General features: G+C 40.3%; 1 protein-coding gene across 1 annotated transcript; it reads right to left on the minus strand.

The window, feature by feature from the left end:
- Positions 1-4,411: 4,411 nt before the first annotated feature.
- On the minus strand, positions 4,412-15,784 carry LOC142949409 (NACHT, LRR and PYD domains-containing protein 3-like). Its single transcript, XM_076091036.1, has 9 exons — positions 15,644-15,784; positions 10,037-11,666; positions 9,054-9,398; positions 8,703-8,870; positions 8,442-8,612; positions 8,037-8,252; positions 6,359-6,532; positions 5,549-5,722; positions 4,412-4,982 (listed from the first exon to the last, which is right to left on the minus strand). Exons 2-9 carry the CDS (start codon positions 11,650-11,652, stop codon positions 4,967-4,969), a joined length of 2,880 nt encoding a protein of 959 aa, XP_075947151.1. The 5' UTR covers positions 11,653-11,666; positions 15,644-15,784; the 3' UTR covers positions 4,412-4,966.
- Between the last annotated feature and the right edge of the window lie 1,506 nt (positions 15,785-17,290).

Here is a 17,290-nt window from a genome sequence, read left to right on the forward strand (position 1 = left end):
AACTGTAAAATGTGCCCCATCAACAATGATACTACTGTAGAAAAAACCAAACCAGCTACTCATATAAACTGAGAGCTCCCTGCAATAATCCTGCTGACACAATACAATACATTATATCCAAAACGATTCTGTAAAAAATAATAATATAATAAATAATTAAAACTACTAAAATGTATCAAGCCATTGGAGGGTTAGTCCAGAAAGAGGCCCAGCATTTAATAAACAAGGGGTTGTTGTAAGACTCTTTTTTGTTCTGTTCCTCGGGCAGCACCTTGGTCAGAGGTGAACCACTTGAAGGCGTTGCTTCTCCATAGAACATACACTGACAACATTGTGTAAACTCGTTTTTTTCTGGATGATTAGTGATTGCTATGTATCATGGAATAGTAATACTTTCTATGAAGCAGTTGTAGATTGCTAACATGTTAGGACTCACCCCAAATAAGTTCAGCTACCCCAGGAAGGGCTGACACTGCTGGTGCTTTCAACGGTTTCATCTCGTTATTGTCAAACTGATCCAATTTACTTGTACCTCTGTACCCTATTTTTCTGTTCCCTAATGAAAATAAAAAATACTACTATACCAAGACTTACTATACCAAGAGTTTTTTTTTTCGACACACTATACAACATTTTTATGACTTTCAAAGTACTGTACTGTGACTTTTTGACATGCTATACTTTGACTTTTTTATTACCCGTTTAGCGCACTATGCTATTGCTTTTTATGACTTTTTAACATACTATACTATAACATTCTTGACATGATGTACTATGATTTTTTTTAATTACTTTTTTGACATAATATACTATGTCGTTTTATGACTATTTGAACATACTTTAAAGACTTTTTAAAACTCCTTTGACAAACTATACTAGGGATTTGTATGACTTTTTTACATGGTATACGATAACTAACATAAAATACTATGATCTTTTCTTTATTTTACATACTATACTGTGCCTTTTTTGAAAGACTATACTATGACTTTATTACTTTTTTTTGAAGTGCTATACTATAACTTTTTGTTTACTTTTTTCGACACGCTATAAAATAAATGTTTTGATTAATTTCGACATCCTATACTTTTTTACATACTATATTTCAATCAGGAGAGACTTCATTAGAATTTAACAATGATTTATTATACATGCATATAAAATGAATAGTGCAAAGTCTTTGGCGATTGGACGCTCGAAGTAATACAACCGAGGGTAGTGATGCTGAGGTCAGATAAGGCAGAAACCCCCTGGAGTCCAGACACTGGTGGTGGAGAGTTTTTGTTCACAAATCAATAATAGTCTTAACAAGATTCAAAGTCGTCTTTGTCCGTTTAGAAAGAAAACACAACAGCTACGTATTCAGTAGACTGTGTGAATGCTTCAAAATATGTAACACACAGGCTCCTTTATTTATACAGCAACAAGTTATTTCTCAAAAGTGCAGCACCCACTTGTCTGCTGCATCCAGCTGACTTTTCACAGCTTCGATACATTTAAGGTAACATGAGGCGTTTCAACCACCAGTTCTGATTACTGCTTAGTCTGCACTTTCTTTACTCCATGTAAGGAACAAGTTGTTCTTGCCACTTTGCAAGTAGATTTGTTACTTTTCCAGTAGCCATTTTCCTTAATAGATGACACGGACGTTTTCGAGTTCACATCGAGGACACAAAGTTCAAATGCATATTTTTACCATTAGACAGACTATATCATTGCTTTTTAAGACATGTATTTGACATTATATACTTTGGCTTTTTTTATGAAGTACTATAAAAAAACTTTTTAAGACACGTTTGACATACAGTACTTTGGCTTTTTCAGGACTTTTTCAAGCTTACTATATTATGACTTTTCATTACTTTTCTGACAAACTATATTATGACTTTCTTATAACTTTTTTTAACAAACTATTCTATGGCTTTTTATGACTTTTTTGACATGCTTTACTATCATTCTTTCATAAATATTTTCAACACGCTATACTACGACATTTTTGAGAAACTTTTCCATTACTTTTTACGTCCTTATCCAACATACTGTACTGTGCACTGACTTATTAAAAATAATATACCATGGCTTTTTCATGACTTTTTGAAATACTAATGGGACGGGCGCCAGCCGGCCAAAAGCAGACTGGCAGCTAGCACGCTGGATGCCTGCAGGTTAAGGAGCAGGCTAAAGAACAGCATTTTCGTGGCAAGGATGGTGGTAGCTAGGAGGCTGGAGTCGATAGTCTACCGCGGTCCTGGCTGGAGGCTGGCAGACTGGGAAGCAGAGTGGAGGATAGCGTGGTTCCCAGGAGCTCTTTGTTCCTAGATAGACTTTTCTAGCCAAAGCCTGGAAGAAACCTCACAGAGAGATCTAGTTGGAGATGTCTTCTTTTCCACCGCATTATAGTTGTTGTTGCTGCAGTGCAGAAGGCTGTTAATATTATCTAGTATTACCTTCTGAAATTCAGCAGCTGTGTCCATGTTTGTAAATTCAGGACTGGACCCAAATGCAGAACAGGCAGAAGACGGTGTTCAATGATTTAATGTTCAAAGAAACGCACACACATATACCACATATTCCCTGCTCCCTTCCATTCTAAGTAGTTAATGAACGATGCTATTATCCTTATTTCCTTCACCATTTTAGTAGCACAACCAGGGGTGCACACCTGATATTTCTATGTTCATTTACACACATTCACAGATGCATGATTCACTTCTATGTGTTGAAAAGTGTCATGTTTGCCCCTCGTCTCCCGTCGATGAGTTTGCTTGGCAAAACAGGGGCGTAACATTGTTCTTTATTAGACAGCGTGTTGTTGCGTGATTTTGTGAACTGCATAAGTTTCTTGTTTGTAATATTAATTAATACATTTTGGTCAAAGGAAAAATGTTTATGAAATAAAGATAATCATGTTTTTGTATCTCCTTCAGTAAATATTAAGCCTTTAGTGAAAGGAGCTGTCAGACCAGGGCCAAGGCAACCCCTTTTTAACTAATACATCAAAGCAAAACCCTCAAATATAACCAAGAAACCTCCCACAAAAACAAATCCACCCCCGATACAATTCTTAAACATTGATAAAGCATTTGATCAAATGTGGCACAACGGATTACTCTACAAGACAATAAACTCCAAATACCATTACCCTTCTACAACATCATTTCAAGCATCACCTGAAATCATCCTCAAGGTTAACCAAACATACATCAGATCAACACCATCCAAACCAAAGCAATACAAATGGCATACAGACTCCCACAGTACATCAGCACCCATTACATCCACAGTATGTCCGGAATCAAAACCATGTAAGAACTTCATCCTCACAGAGACACACAGAAAGCTCGCCAACAAAGAACAATGGGCCACTGGAACAAAACAAACTACCGTAACCATCAGAATCCAAATCCCACCACCAACAGTCCCCCACGAGTCCATTCAACCTCCTTTCATTTAGATTCCACACACCTCATACATCATCTTTCTAATCATCGCTCTCTTTTAGTCATCCATCATTTCTTGATTTTTCAATCTCCCATCTCAAACATACACATATTAGCTAAGGGACCTGCTTTCATCCCTCTCTGATCTAGTCGTCCTCCATGATGCAAGTTATTGTTCTGACCAAAGAGCTTCATGTTTTACACTCATCAGCTCCCTCTGAAGTTGTGCTCATCAGTAAAATCACCACTTTGGTTGCAACGCAAACCAGCAGACTCTCCATTTGAAACGTTTCATTTCATGACCGACACAAATAACTTGGATTCCACTTCTACCAGAGAGTCACAGGAAGCATTGAAGCACCTTTCCTTAGCCTTTAGGGTGCCACTTAGAAACTTCCAGGTCATTCATAACCTTCATGAGTAAAAAAGACGAATCCACCTCAGAACTAAAATGCATCTTGAGGATCGAGGAGGCTTGCAGGAGGAGCTCTTTGTGTAACATTGTGCATCTTGGCTGAAGTCTTTTCAGCATTGGTAACAAATTAAAGAGGCGCGACACACTTCTGGAATAATCTCAACCATGGCAGGACTCTACAAATGTAACAGTTCCTTTTTAGTTCATAAGTTGTGGTTATCTAAGGTGATCAAACTGTCTGACCTTCACAGTTTGTGTAGCTCCTCGTAAGGCTCTGTTCTAACCACATTTCACCTGATAGTTGTTGTTATACTCAATGTGGGCTACATCAACTGACATTATCCTGACATGATGTTTACAAGTGCAAAAAGCTAACATCCTCTTGAATTCAGCACTAATTCAATTCATGTTTTGATGTTTTAGTGTAGATTATAAAATAGATTTCTCACATATTTTGAAATATTGCGCAACATAGGGTTTAATAGAGTTGAAAACCTCCACTAAAACTATAAAAGCAATAAAAACAGTTCATTTAATATTAATCCTCCTTAACACATTTTGCTTTACTCACCACTTTTATTAGTTTTGCACATTTCTTCATAAAGCCAACGTAGTAGCATCATTTATAACCTGAATTAAAAGTAACTTTCTTTTTAAAGAGGTGTCTGTGTGAAATGTTCCACGTATGACAACTTTGTATTTGAAAGCCTCTGAGCTCTATTTCTGAACAGTTTTGAAAACATTCATCATACATCTTTGTGTCACTTTTCTCAGATTATCTTAACCATCAAGTTCTATGCACTGCACAAGAAAGCACGTGTAGGCTAGTTTAGAACAAAGGCACTATAAAACAATGTTTTAACTTTTTTTTTAAACAATAAATCATCACAAAGTAGTAAGAAAAAAAGAAAAAAAACATCACAAAAATAGTTTGGAATTGCTAACAGATTTTTGCTTTGAAATACATTCTGGGTATATAACGTCTTTTTGGAAAATATCCCTTAAACAGAGAAGATAAAGCACTTGACGTTGCTACAATATGCACTGAAATACAAGGACCTTCCCTTGTGAGCAAGTTTGAGAAACGTGAGTCTGTTTTCTGTCCGTCTCCTCAATCTGCTGAGACACTGAAAGATAAGAAAACAAATAGAGCACATGAATGCCTCTGGATTAGTCTGAGAGTGAGTAACACCTCACGCAGTCAGAACTAGGCATTTAGGACTGGATGGAAAGAAATGAAGTATATAAACTACAATTACAGCTTCATGGTTCTTGTTACCATGTTGTACTTTACATCTGTCCAAAATGTCCTCACTTCATCATTTTATACATTTGTGTGAAATTGTGATATGAATATTTTAGGTATAGCCAAAAACTTGTTTTGCGAGGTCAGTTATAGAGGTTGTTCCTAGCTTTATTCAAGAGCATGTTATTTAGCTCCTGCTTGCGCTTGGATTTGCTCTGCTTCTGCTCAAACTGTATACTCGCACTCAGATACTGTTGCTTACAATAGAATGCCAGGTGTGTGTGTGTGTGTATGTGTATGTGTATGTGTATATATATATATATATACACATAAATATATATAAAAGCCTATTTTACTGCTTCATAAGGACTGTGTTAAGGAGAAAGGATACAGAAGTGAGACAGTTAGCTGTGAACTACTATTGTCATTAACGATAACAGTACTCACTCTATTGTATGCAGGCAGTATTTCTGGTTATTTGTTAGTTCCAGAAGCACTCTGACTCCTGAGTCTTCCAGATTGTTGCCCATCAGATGCAGCTCTTCCAGATGTTGGGGGTTTGACTTCAGGGCAGCGGTCAGGAACTGAATGCTCCTCGAGCTCAAGCCACAGGTCCTCAGTCTGGAGAGAAACAGAAGTACAGCTCACTTTACCCGTATACCTGGAAATAACCTATCATAGTCAATGTATCATGTGGTTATTATACAATGAACCATTGTTCAGTTAGCATGACAATATGGATCAAAAGATTGACTGTAAAGTTATAGAGCCTTTCAAACACAGACTGTTCCATATGGCTGGGTATCTGTTGGAAAAATACAGAATGATATATGCATAATACTTGTACTTTTTCATGATGCTTCGTAACTGAAAAACAGAGAGTGCAGCTGTTTCATTATAGCCGTGACCTTGCAGTCCACAGGATGTCTTTGAAGACAGATAACATTGACGTTTGTTTCAGAGGAAGCTAAAGGAGGACTGGTTCAACCTGGTACCAACCCTCACCATACTTTGTTATGAAGCTTGTTTATCACTGTGTATAAAGAACAGAGACAGATCTCTGAGCAGCCACGAGACGCATAACTGTATCCTGCTCCTTCTTGCAAGAAAGATCTCAGCATAGAAATAATACATCTGGTGAGAACACAAACAAGATATGTTGCAATTTCACAAAATGTCTTTTAGAGGTATAAAGACTGAAATATTTGGACCCATTGTGGGATTTCTTTGAAAAGTACTGAATAAACAAAAACTTACGACAATTTCTCCAGTTTACTCTGAGGGCTCCTGAGTCCCACACAGAGTTTCTTCACTCCCTTATCTTGAAGATCATTGCCCGACAGGTCCAGCTCACCGATAACGCTCTCCTTTGAAGCAAGTCCTGATGCAAGCTCTGCACAGCAGTCATCAGTCAGGCTGCAGTGACTCAGGCTGAAATGGAACATAAATCAGGTTACAGCATACTGCTCTTTTAACATAACATTTGTGTAATGAAGAATAACGTTTTAAAAAGGATTTAATTGGGGACTTCCATCTAACTGGCTAGGTGATGGCAGCATAGAGCAACAGGTTCCGGACAGTAAGAATTAATAGTTGTCCAATATAACTCAATTGTCTCGGAGACGCGCTAAAGCAAGTGGAGACACAGCTGGGGGACGAATACGCCTGACAAAAGGGAATAAAGTAAGTGAGGCGGCGAAGACAACGGTGAGATGTTAAAAGCTGGTCGCGTTGGCAACAAAAAGGACAACATGCAGCCAGACAGCAACTCGGAGCCGAACCGCGATGCTAACTTGGGCTTAATCTTGGAAGAGCTACGAGAATTCAGAGAGAACTCTGGTCAACAATTGAGAGGGGATATTAATTCAGGAGTAAATCAATACTGCTGAGGATGGAATCCAGTGATTGGAGGATGGTTTGTCGGAGCCGGTAAAGCTTCATATGCAAATGGAGCCAAACTGACTTGCATTGGACTAAAGGACAAAAATAAAAAGAAATGGAGCCAAGATGTTTTGAATATTTCAAATTCCCAAGTACTAAACCAGATTATTAACTCTAATATTGAGTTAAAAATATATATATATTTTGCCTCAGGTTGCAATTGAAAAACAAAGTTTGTTTTTTTACAGGGACAGTGTGTTTATATCTAGTGGTTTGTGGCAGGTTGCAACAAACTAATCCAGTTTCCCTTCGAGGAGATGAATTTGGTATGGAGTCAGTGCCTCGAGATCATTGAGCAAATCAGACGCTCCTCAGTGCGAGGCTGTTGGCGTGTTAAAGTTCCACTTAATCCCATCGGGAATCGAGGATTCGCACAATATTCACAGCAGCAAGGCTTTGCTTTAAATCTCTGTTTGCTCCAATGAAGGTTCCGTTAGTGTCAGACCTTAAACTTGACATAGCACTTCCTCTACAATCAATTCTCCACATTAAAGCAAGAGTCCGTATCAAGGGAGTGCGCCACTTCAGGCAGGTCAAAAGCACTCCATACCTTTTAAGAAAGCTACTTTTAATCTCGATGGGGCCAAAATAATCAACTCCCATCTGTGAAAGGAGCCTCGTCCTCAAGTAAGCGCTCCAAGTTGTTCTCTGTAACGTCTACATACCATGCATTCTGCAATTTGTCTTTCTTGCAGCAGAGTCGGCAATAATATTGATAGATATAACATAATAATAATATATTTAATAAGCGCTTTTCAAAAAAAACTCAAAAACCCTTTTCAAAAGGGATAAAATAGAGAGAAATATTAAATAGGGGAAATAGACCAGACGCTGAAGCTGGGGAGCGAGGCACGGAGCTCCACGGTGAAAAGGGACGTTGAACACGGCACAGAAAGGACGCGGGCAGCACTTCTCTTAAAATCAAGGCGCTACTTTTTGCTTCATTATCCCAAATGAAGCAAAACATTTGAAAATAAATGATTAAAAGATTTACTTGAGAGTTTTCAGATGACTGAAGGGATTCTTCAGTCCAGGTGAGAACTCTTTGACTCCCTCGTCTCCGAGGCAGTTCATGCTGAGGTCGAGGTCTTTCAGCTCCACTGCTTGCCAGCCTGTTTTTTGCATCAACCCGCTGTAGAGCTGGGAGACTGAACACAGGACATTGGCCAAATAAATGCAACCTTTTCCTGTGATTCCACATCTTGAAACACTGAAGGGGGGGAAAAAAGAGAAAAACATTTTCAAGTTATCAGTACATGAGCATTGAATGAAGCAGAAACAAATCGTGTCACTCATTTCAACTTTCTGAAGTTTAGCAATGACAATTCTTCTATCCGAGCGTTTTTATTTCAGTCAGCAAGGAATCAAAAGGAGAAATACTGGAGCAAGGCATCCTCACTTGAGTTTCTCCAGACGACACCATGCGTACATGCCCTGGCAGATGAGCTCAAAACCTGCATCTTTCAAGTCGTTGTTGCTCAAATTGAGTTCTAGCAGGTTGCTGTTTTCGAACTTCAGAGCTTCGCCAATACTTCCACAGCTCAACACAGTGAGGCCACAGTGGTATATCCTGCCAAAGAGCAATGATACCGCATTACTGATATCTATTCATGTATGTTGACAAGGTGAGGCGAGTGGATTTCTATGAGGTCATACTCACTCCAGCTTGGTGAGCTGCGATATATCACATTTTTTAAAGAGCTCATTGGCGCCTTTGTCTCCGACCATGTTGATGCTCAGATCCAACACTTCCAGGCTGCTGGAGTTCTTCTGCAGAGCTGAGGCCAGATAACAGCAGCCCTTCTGCTCAATGTTGCACTGTGATAGTCTATGAAAAAAAGAATATAACAACATAACAGAAATGCTACATGTGTAGAACAGTATTTGATTTTTTTATAATCAACACATTTTGTTTGAGTTGCTTCTTTTTTCATTGTTAGAATTTGAGATCAATTTAATTTTAAGAGAAGAAAGTGGGCAGGTATGTTTGTTTTTTTCTCTCAACACTTACTTAAGCGTCCCTATCTTGCATTCAGGAGAGCTCAAACCATTTGCGAGATGTCTCACTCCGTCATCTCCTATTTCGTTCATGCTGAGATCCAACTCTTGGAGTTTCAGGGACTGTCTCAGGGCGGTGGCCAGGTATTCACATGCATGCGAGGTCATTGCACAGCCTTGCAACCTTACTGTTTTCAGTCTGCAGTTTGGATCGCTCAGCCCCTCCACAAGTTCCCTGACTCCCTCGTCACTGATGCTGTTGTATCCGAGGTCCAGCTCTCTCAGGTAGGACTCTCTTGTGCTCAGGATTGAGGCTAAGGCTGGACAACACTTATCTGTCAGGTTGGAGAATCTCAGCCTGCAAGGAGATAAAGGAGACTTTATGGGATTTGTTGACTTTGAGAAAAACAGCCTTATCCTATCATAAACAATACACAACACCAATTATAGCATACAAGAAGAAAATCATATTTATGACTGACTTGCTCCTGGACGTACAGTGCACTGCTTAAGAGTATAAACTCTGGCATTTTTTCTTTTGTTTTGGCATAGTCCTCGTATTGTTGAATTAAACAAAGTAAACCTGTGATTCTCCAGAGCGTCGGTACTGAGGTTACAGGAGAATCAAAGAGCTTCTGAGAGCAGTAAGGAAGCCGTTTGAAAGAGGAATTATTCCAAAACATATAATAATCTAAATGTGATTAGAAGATATGCATGCATTTTTTATGTTGATGTTTTTATCTTATCTTGGTAGGAATGATCTCGTAAAATGTTGTCTTACCGAAAAGAAGAGCAAAAACAGGAGAACATTGGTGGATCCGAGAAATCAATGGGTAATATTAACATAAGACCAAAGCAATGGATTTAGGATAAGATAAAAGGTTTACAGTTTTTGGGGTGTTTAAGAATGTTTGGTATGCATATGTGAAACATGCACTTTTTAGTCTGTGTAGGACAATAACTGTTGACCCAAAATAGGTGTAAATACAAACTTACATGGCTTTCTTGGATTTCAAAACAGCTGGTAGCTGACTGAGGAGGCTTTCATCACATCTCGTGGACACGATCATCTGAAAACTCTCTCTCATCCCTTCAAAATTGCTGGTCCTTTGCATCATAAATTGCCAATGTGTTGGTGTGAAATCCGGAATGGGAGAGAAGCCATAGTTCAGGAAGAGCTTGACCTCTCTTAGTAAAGCCTGGTTGTCGTACTCCCTCAGACAGTGGAACAGACCCACAGCGCTGTAAGACAGAATGTTCTCCAGGATCTTCTTCTTGGTGTACTCAAACAGCAGATCAGTGGGCGCCAGCATGCCACGCTCCTTAATGAGGCCAAAGATGAAGCGGAGGAAGACATCCGATTTGCCATCGGCATTCTTCAGCGCCTGGTCCACCAGATACCGACAGCGGTCAGACCGCACAGAACTTAGTTCAATATCGTCCAATTTAGCAGACGCAGCAAAGAACTCCTGAATGCTCGAGTGACCGAAGTGAAACACTGTGGAGTCATGTAGCCCCTTCTCTTCTCTCAACACCAGAGGACACTCTTTGGAGAAAGTGGACGCTTCCTCAACACTTAGGTCACTCTCTGAAAAATCAGGCTCGTACATTACATGAGTGTTTCCCATCCGACGCAGGGCCAGCTTTTTCAGCTTGGCAACAATGTCCGAGTTGGATGTTTTGACCAGGTTTGTGTAAATCTGGGTTAAACTCAGGGGATTGATTTTAAACCCAGTCTCGGATTTTAGATGATCCTTCAGCACATTTGCCATGATGGTGCAGATTGGAGGTATCTGACAAAGGAAGTCCAGACTCCTTGATATTTTCACGTGGTCGATGGCTTTCTTGGCCAGATCATCATCACCGATTACCGTCCTGAAGACCTGCTCCTTCTGTTCATTACTGAACCCTTGAAGCGCAGTCTCTTTCAGCAAATGGCAACCAGGGATTAGTGTTGCCGCTGCAAATCGAGTCGTTATCCATATATGTGCACTGGGAAGTAAATTCCCCCTGATCAGACTGGTCACTAGAGTATCCACTGTGGATGTCTTAGAAACATCACTCACAGTTGGACAGCTGAAGTTTAGCGGGAGATGATACTCATCCAGTCCGTCAAGGACAAACCACACCTTGTTGTCATTAAGGCAGGAAAAGTCAAGCCCCTTCAATTCAGGGTAAAACGTCTGGAGAAGTTCAATAAGGCTCAATTCACGTCTCAGCAAATTTAGCTCCCAGAAGGTGAGAGGAAACAGCAGCTGGATGTCGTGGTACCCTTTCCCCTCGGCCCACTCCAGAGCACAACTCTGCACTGTTGTGGTTTTTCCAACTCCACACACTCCTAAGGTGATGACTGTTCTTTTGCTGCTGTTATGTTTGCAGTCGCACGATAAAATATCTGCGAGCGGGACGGTGTTAAAAACAACCCAAGTATGAAGGTCGGAATTGTCAACATATCTAAACTCATGCTGGTGCAAATTAGATAACGGGTAGTCGTGCTTGAGCTCCCGATAGCAAAGTCTTGAAGGAAGTAACGAGTTTTCGGAGTATGCTTCATTTAGTTTCTGATATTTGTTCTTCAGTGTGGATTTCAGAGAACTTTGGAGATCCATCATGGAGGCAGTGGTTCCTGCAAAGATGAGAAGACGGTGAGTGTAAAAAACAGAAAATAGACCTTAATGTTCAGCTACACAAAACAGCAACAGCTGTCTTGGTTGCAAGAGTCTTATTTAGTCACCAAAGGAGGTAGTTAAAGTGTGTCTGCAGCAAAGAGACAACGGATGAACACAAACTCATCTCCATTGATTATAGTGTTGTGGTGAAGTTTCCCTCGCCTGAATAAACAACACGATTAGTGTGGAAGCGAAATGAAGTAAACAATGGTGTTGAAAAGGTGTACAGCCTTGCTGCGTAACCGATACCCTCTCTCCCTCCACACGGAGCGCTGGGAGACGGCTTGTCCAATAACCTCTGACCTAGGTAATCAAACGCACCCCCCAAAATCTACACGCAAGACCGTCTTAGCCTGCTTAGAGGGGCTGCAACCAGGATAACTTAATACCACTAGCCACCGTCGTATCTCTTATTTCAGACTAAAAAACGTCAGTCTCTCCGACAGCCGGATATCAACGGATTTAGGTGTGTGTGTGTGTGTGTGTGTGCAATAGGTGTGGGAGGACTGGAAGTACACCAGGGTGGACCCGCTCTCTTGGGTCACCCCTGGAGGAGGAACCCTGTGTGGTTGGGAACCTCGCTTGGTTTTATAATTAAGGGCAGCTTCAGGATCCTGGCCCTAACACCCGTAACTTACAGTTCCAATCTAAATCCCTATTGCTTCTCAAAATACACAACTGCTAGCGTTTAAACACTATCATCAACACTGCAACATCACATGTGATACATCAGCAGAGCTTCAACATCAATTCTCATCAAAAAGTCTAAGTCTACTCAAATTCAAAAACAATTATCAATTCTCATAACAGAGCTATGAAATCGGTCTGATCCAACCGAGTTAGTAAATCACAACACTTATCTTATCTCTAATGTTTTAACAGTAATAACATTTCAATTCTGTGTCCAATCTACATTCTTACTGTCGGCCTTTCCCAGGGGAAGAGCACTCTTACCTTTAGGAGACTAGGGGAGCACCAACAGAGATGACCAACACTGGACTTTGGTCGGAATGCACAAAATACAGGCCGGTTTTATTTGGTTTTCACAAAAAGTAAAATAATCGAATTACAAAAATTGAATATCGGAAAAGTTCTATACAAAGTGTCCTCACGTCTGCGAGCCAAGCCCAAAAAGCCCCGCACCGCTCTCCTCGCCTCCTCTTTATTCTCCTCTCCATCCTTCATGGCCATATTTGGTAGACAACAGGTCCTTCTCAGATCATTTAACAAAACAGTATAAGTATTCATTACTTTCGACGGGCTTAATTTAACGTTCAGACAACTTCCCCGTTAACCCCTCTTTTCTCAAAGCAGGGGTGTAATGGGAACATGTGATATATGCTTCTGATCGCTTGCCCCCCTTCTTTATGACCTCACATGCACTCATTGTATCTTCCCGTGTTTTATGCTTTAAGGACACAATGCACTTCTTATGTGGCTGATGTTTACCCATATAGTAATCTCCTATACTTCACTCATTTTACGGCCTGCATGGTGTGGTGCAGGATGCCTCAATACATAGGCCCTATTGAACAGGGTGTCTCTCTGACCAACTGATTTACTAATTAACTTTCCCTCTTTTCCCCTGATGACGGTCCGTCTTTCGATCAGAGTGAGTTTACTTTTAGTTTACTTATTTAATGTTGCTTACACATACATTTAGTAATTCTCACATGATTATATTTCGATAAAGGATATAAAGTCACACATTAAATCAAAGTCATCCTTGAACCATCTCAACACAGTATGGGAATACATGTAACGATGTAAGTGTCAGCCAAATGCTCAAACTCTATGATGCCGTCATTACGTTCTCTCTTTGTCTCGTCTCTCGCCCCTCAGGCTGAGATGTGTCGTTTAGAGTATCAGAGTTCATCTGCAGTTCACACCAGCACTACAGCTTTCTCCTCGATACAAGTTTTTGTTTAATCATAGTTACATTAAATCGACTAATCAACTGATGTATTCATTATTTGAATACCAAGATATTTACTAGGGTGTAGCGTGTCTCGGACATTATTGGTGGATACCTCAACAGTGTAAATCAGAAATGTTCTGTTTGACTGCATTAATCCGGCTTTACTCGTACAACTAATCAGATATACAAATCAATCACAAAGCCTCAGTATGAGAGTGCACATCACAAAATGTGTGAGGATAATCACACACTACTATACGTTTAGGTGTTGTAAAAGAACGTAGATCTCACTCACTGCAGGCTCACAAATGTATGATCAATGCCGTTTATGATTATGTGCAAAGTTGCATGGAACGTCCACGAGTGTCACATGACCAAAGCAGAACTTGCTGAAGGCCCAGGGTCTGTTCTCAGCCCAGCATGCAGAACTCGAGCTCTGTCTCAATAGAAGATCGCCAACCTGGACACGTGTCATTGTTCTACAACTGGGTTTGCTTGTATTGATGCAAATAAACCAACGTGGAGTGCAGACTGTGTGGGAGTCCTTGTCATTAGGCTCCTTTGTATTGAGACCAGTAGAGTGTCACCTTGTGTCAGACAGTTTTAACCGCTGCATTAGTCATTGCATGTCAGCACATTATTTACCAAGCTACACTGTTGTGGAATATTTCTTATGACTAGTCGGGAGAAGAAAGTTGAGGTTTTCTATCAATATAAAGTAAAACAGAGTTTTGATGAACGATCAAGGTTTGTAAAGTCAATTTATTTGCTTGCAAGCAAAGAGAACAGTCTCACAGACACATTGCAGTGATCTGTATGAGTGCTCTGTATAACAGTCTCAATGCATGGACATTTATACTCAGACAGCTTCCTGTTATCTGCTTTAGCTAACAAGAATACACAAAGAACACAGTTAAAGGCGGGTCATCCTTCGAGCCTTAGTATACTTCATTTAAGACAGTCAGGAAGATGCTTTATCTCCTGTTTACAAATCCCTTTGTTCACAGTTTGCCTTACAATAATCAGTTTAAACTCACAACAGATGCTTCCTTTGAAGCCACTGTGACATCGTTAAAATGACCATTGCAGAGACAGGATAGACATTCTTTACCCTCACACATCATATCTGCATGCAAAGGTTTACGCCTTTACAACTTCAGATAACGCGTCACAAAGGAAGTCAAAAGTATTTCAAACAGAGGATCTCTGTTAATCAAGGCCTCTCTGTGTCTCTGTCTTACGAAGAAGAAAGAAACAGTGCACAATGATAACAGATAACAAGACACCTGGATACTAAACTAATTAAAGTCATCTACTGAAACTACAGTTTGGTGTCTGCACTTTTAGGACTTACATTCTTTAAACCTTCACATGAGACTATGACATATTTTCCCATTACAACACACAGCAGGGCAGGAAACGAAAAAGTTAAGATAAGTTGGATAGTTATATATTTATCTTGAAATAGTAAAATGATCTGCTCACATACGAAGCGCAAAACACTAAATCACTGTGAACACAGAATCCTCATCTCAGCATCAGTCCCGTTCTTATGATTAGCATAGTCAGCATTTATACATTCACGCTGCAATACATTTCCAATGTATGGCAAAAGAGAAAAGCAGAACACAAACTTTGTGGTAGAAACAAAGCAGAAGCAGTAGAATCCCAATTATAAGACACAGTCTTATTATCTGTATGTGTACTGAATACAGACAGTCTCAGTTCCTCCCTGCTGCTGGTGAAAGAGTTGCTCTGGAGGAGAGTTCTGTTCCACAGCATGACTTCGTGATGAACAATCCACTTTAAATCGAGTTAAACACCAGGCGTACGATGTTGCTGTATTCAACTTAATGAGTCATGTTTCACCTGATGAGAAGAAAACGAAAGAGAAACTCGACCGGCTGAGTCCGTCTTGTAAAGTTCAAATGTTAGTCAACATGATACCCGTTGGTGCCGCGTTGGCTCGGTGTGAGCAGCCCACGTCCTATTCATGAAGCCCCTAGCGTTACTTACCAAGACGAACCACGAGTTTCCAGGACAGACACGGACAGAAGAACCAGAGACACACCGAGACCAGGACCCCATGGAGCTGCCGAGCCGCGGATCGAGCGGATGGAACTAGCTGACTGCCTAACGTTACTTGTCAGGAAGATGTGTATGGGGGGGGGGGGGGGCTGTCTGCGCGCAGCCTTCAGCAGTACTTTAGACTACTTGTCTCTGTGCTGCCCCCTGCTGGTCACTGAGGACCATGACGGCGCTCTATGCTAAACATTCAGCAACAACGCTCACACGTCACGGCTACGTTTAAGGTTTTGTTTTACACTAACACAACCATCATACGTGACGCTCACTGATATTAATAGGTAGCTGAAGTAGACCACACATTAAAACATCACATATAAGGACCCACGGTGACACAGCTGTCACAGACACTTTTAATAACCTGGAAAGTTCCTTTTACATTTTATCCTTGATTTTAACTCTTGAAGTCCCTAAGTGTCACATACTGCACGTCCTGGTGAGGTCATGTGACAGTGAGTTAATTTGTGTACCAATGACATCACTTCCAAAATGGCTGCAAAACTGGTCAGCACATTTGGCAGAAGTAGCTCATTTCAAAAAGCTTTTGTTTTGTTACTAAAGGTAAGTTTCAACACCTTTAATGCTTTGATAACATGTCCTACATTGCATCTAAATTGTTTTAATGTTTCACAAGCAACTTTATATATGAGCTGATTCAATTATTTTTAATAAAATATTTTCTGTTTTAAACAACATTTAAACAAATATAAACTTTAAATAATGTCAAATTGATTACAATTAACATTAAAGCAGCTCATTGATGCAATTCGTTAAAAATACAATACATTTGGTGACGTTACTCTCCTGGGGGAGACTAGTTCCTGTCAATTAAGATGAAACTTAATTTTTAGGATAAACTTAACCAAAGTTAGTAGGCTGGCATTCAGCCCGTAAACCCTACTGAGGTGATCGTGCATAGTTTAGTTGATATTACAGGTCACAGGCTCTCTGAGTGATTGGACAGTCTTCCTCAATTCCAGATCTCTGGAAACAAACACACCCTTCAAAATGATCCTGAAGTCTAGGAACATTTCAAATGGATCTCATGTATTGTGTTGCATGTGTGTTCTGTAATGACAGTTTGTATAAAACTACTTTAACAGCTGGTTAGATCACATTTAGAATGACTTTGTTATTTCATAAACGTAGGCCCAAAACACATCCTCAGAACCCACAGACATGTATTGAAGAGGTGAATCCCATCAGGCACCTGCACGCGTCTTTATCCGTTAGAGACATCTGTCCCTAGTCTTCAGCCTAATCTCTTGGGTACCCACACCCTGCCATCACCCAGGCCTCTGTGCACCAATCTTTGTCGAGCATCTTTCCAAGTGGACAATAACCGAGACCGAGCTCGGCTCACAGTAAAATAAGTTGTATGACATTCACACCTTGCATTTTAGGATGAAAATGATGTGAACATCTGGTGAGTTCCTGTTCTGGATAAACTATCTACAGTCATTTTACAAACCCCCCTTTATACTGTATTTACATGTCTCCTCTCTAACCGGCACAGTGAAGAATCCACTTTCGTCCTGACTGCAGCCTTCCTAACCACCGTGACTCATGCAAAGTCAC

This window comes from Anarhichas minor, unplaced genomic scaffold, assembly GCF_050575085.1.
Source record: "Anarhichas minor isolate MPS153535 unplaced genomic scaffold, ASM5057508v1 ptg000014l, whole genome shotgun sequence".
NCBI classification, from domain to species: domain Eukaryota; kingdom Metazoa; phylum Chordata; class Actinopteri; order Perciformes; family Anarhichadidae; genus Anarhichas; species Anarhichas minor.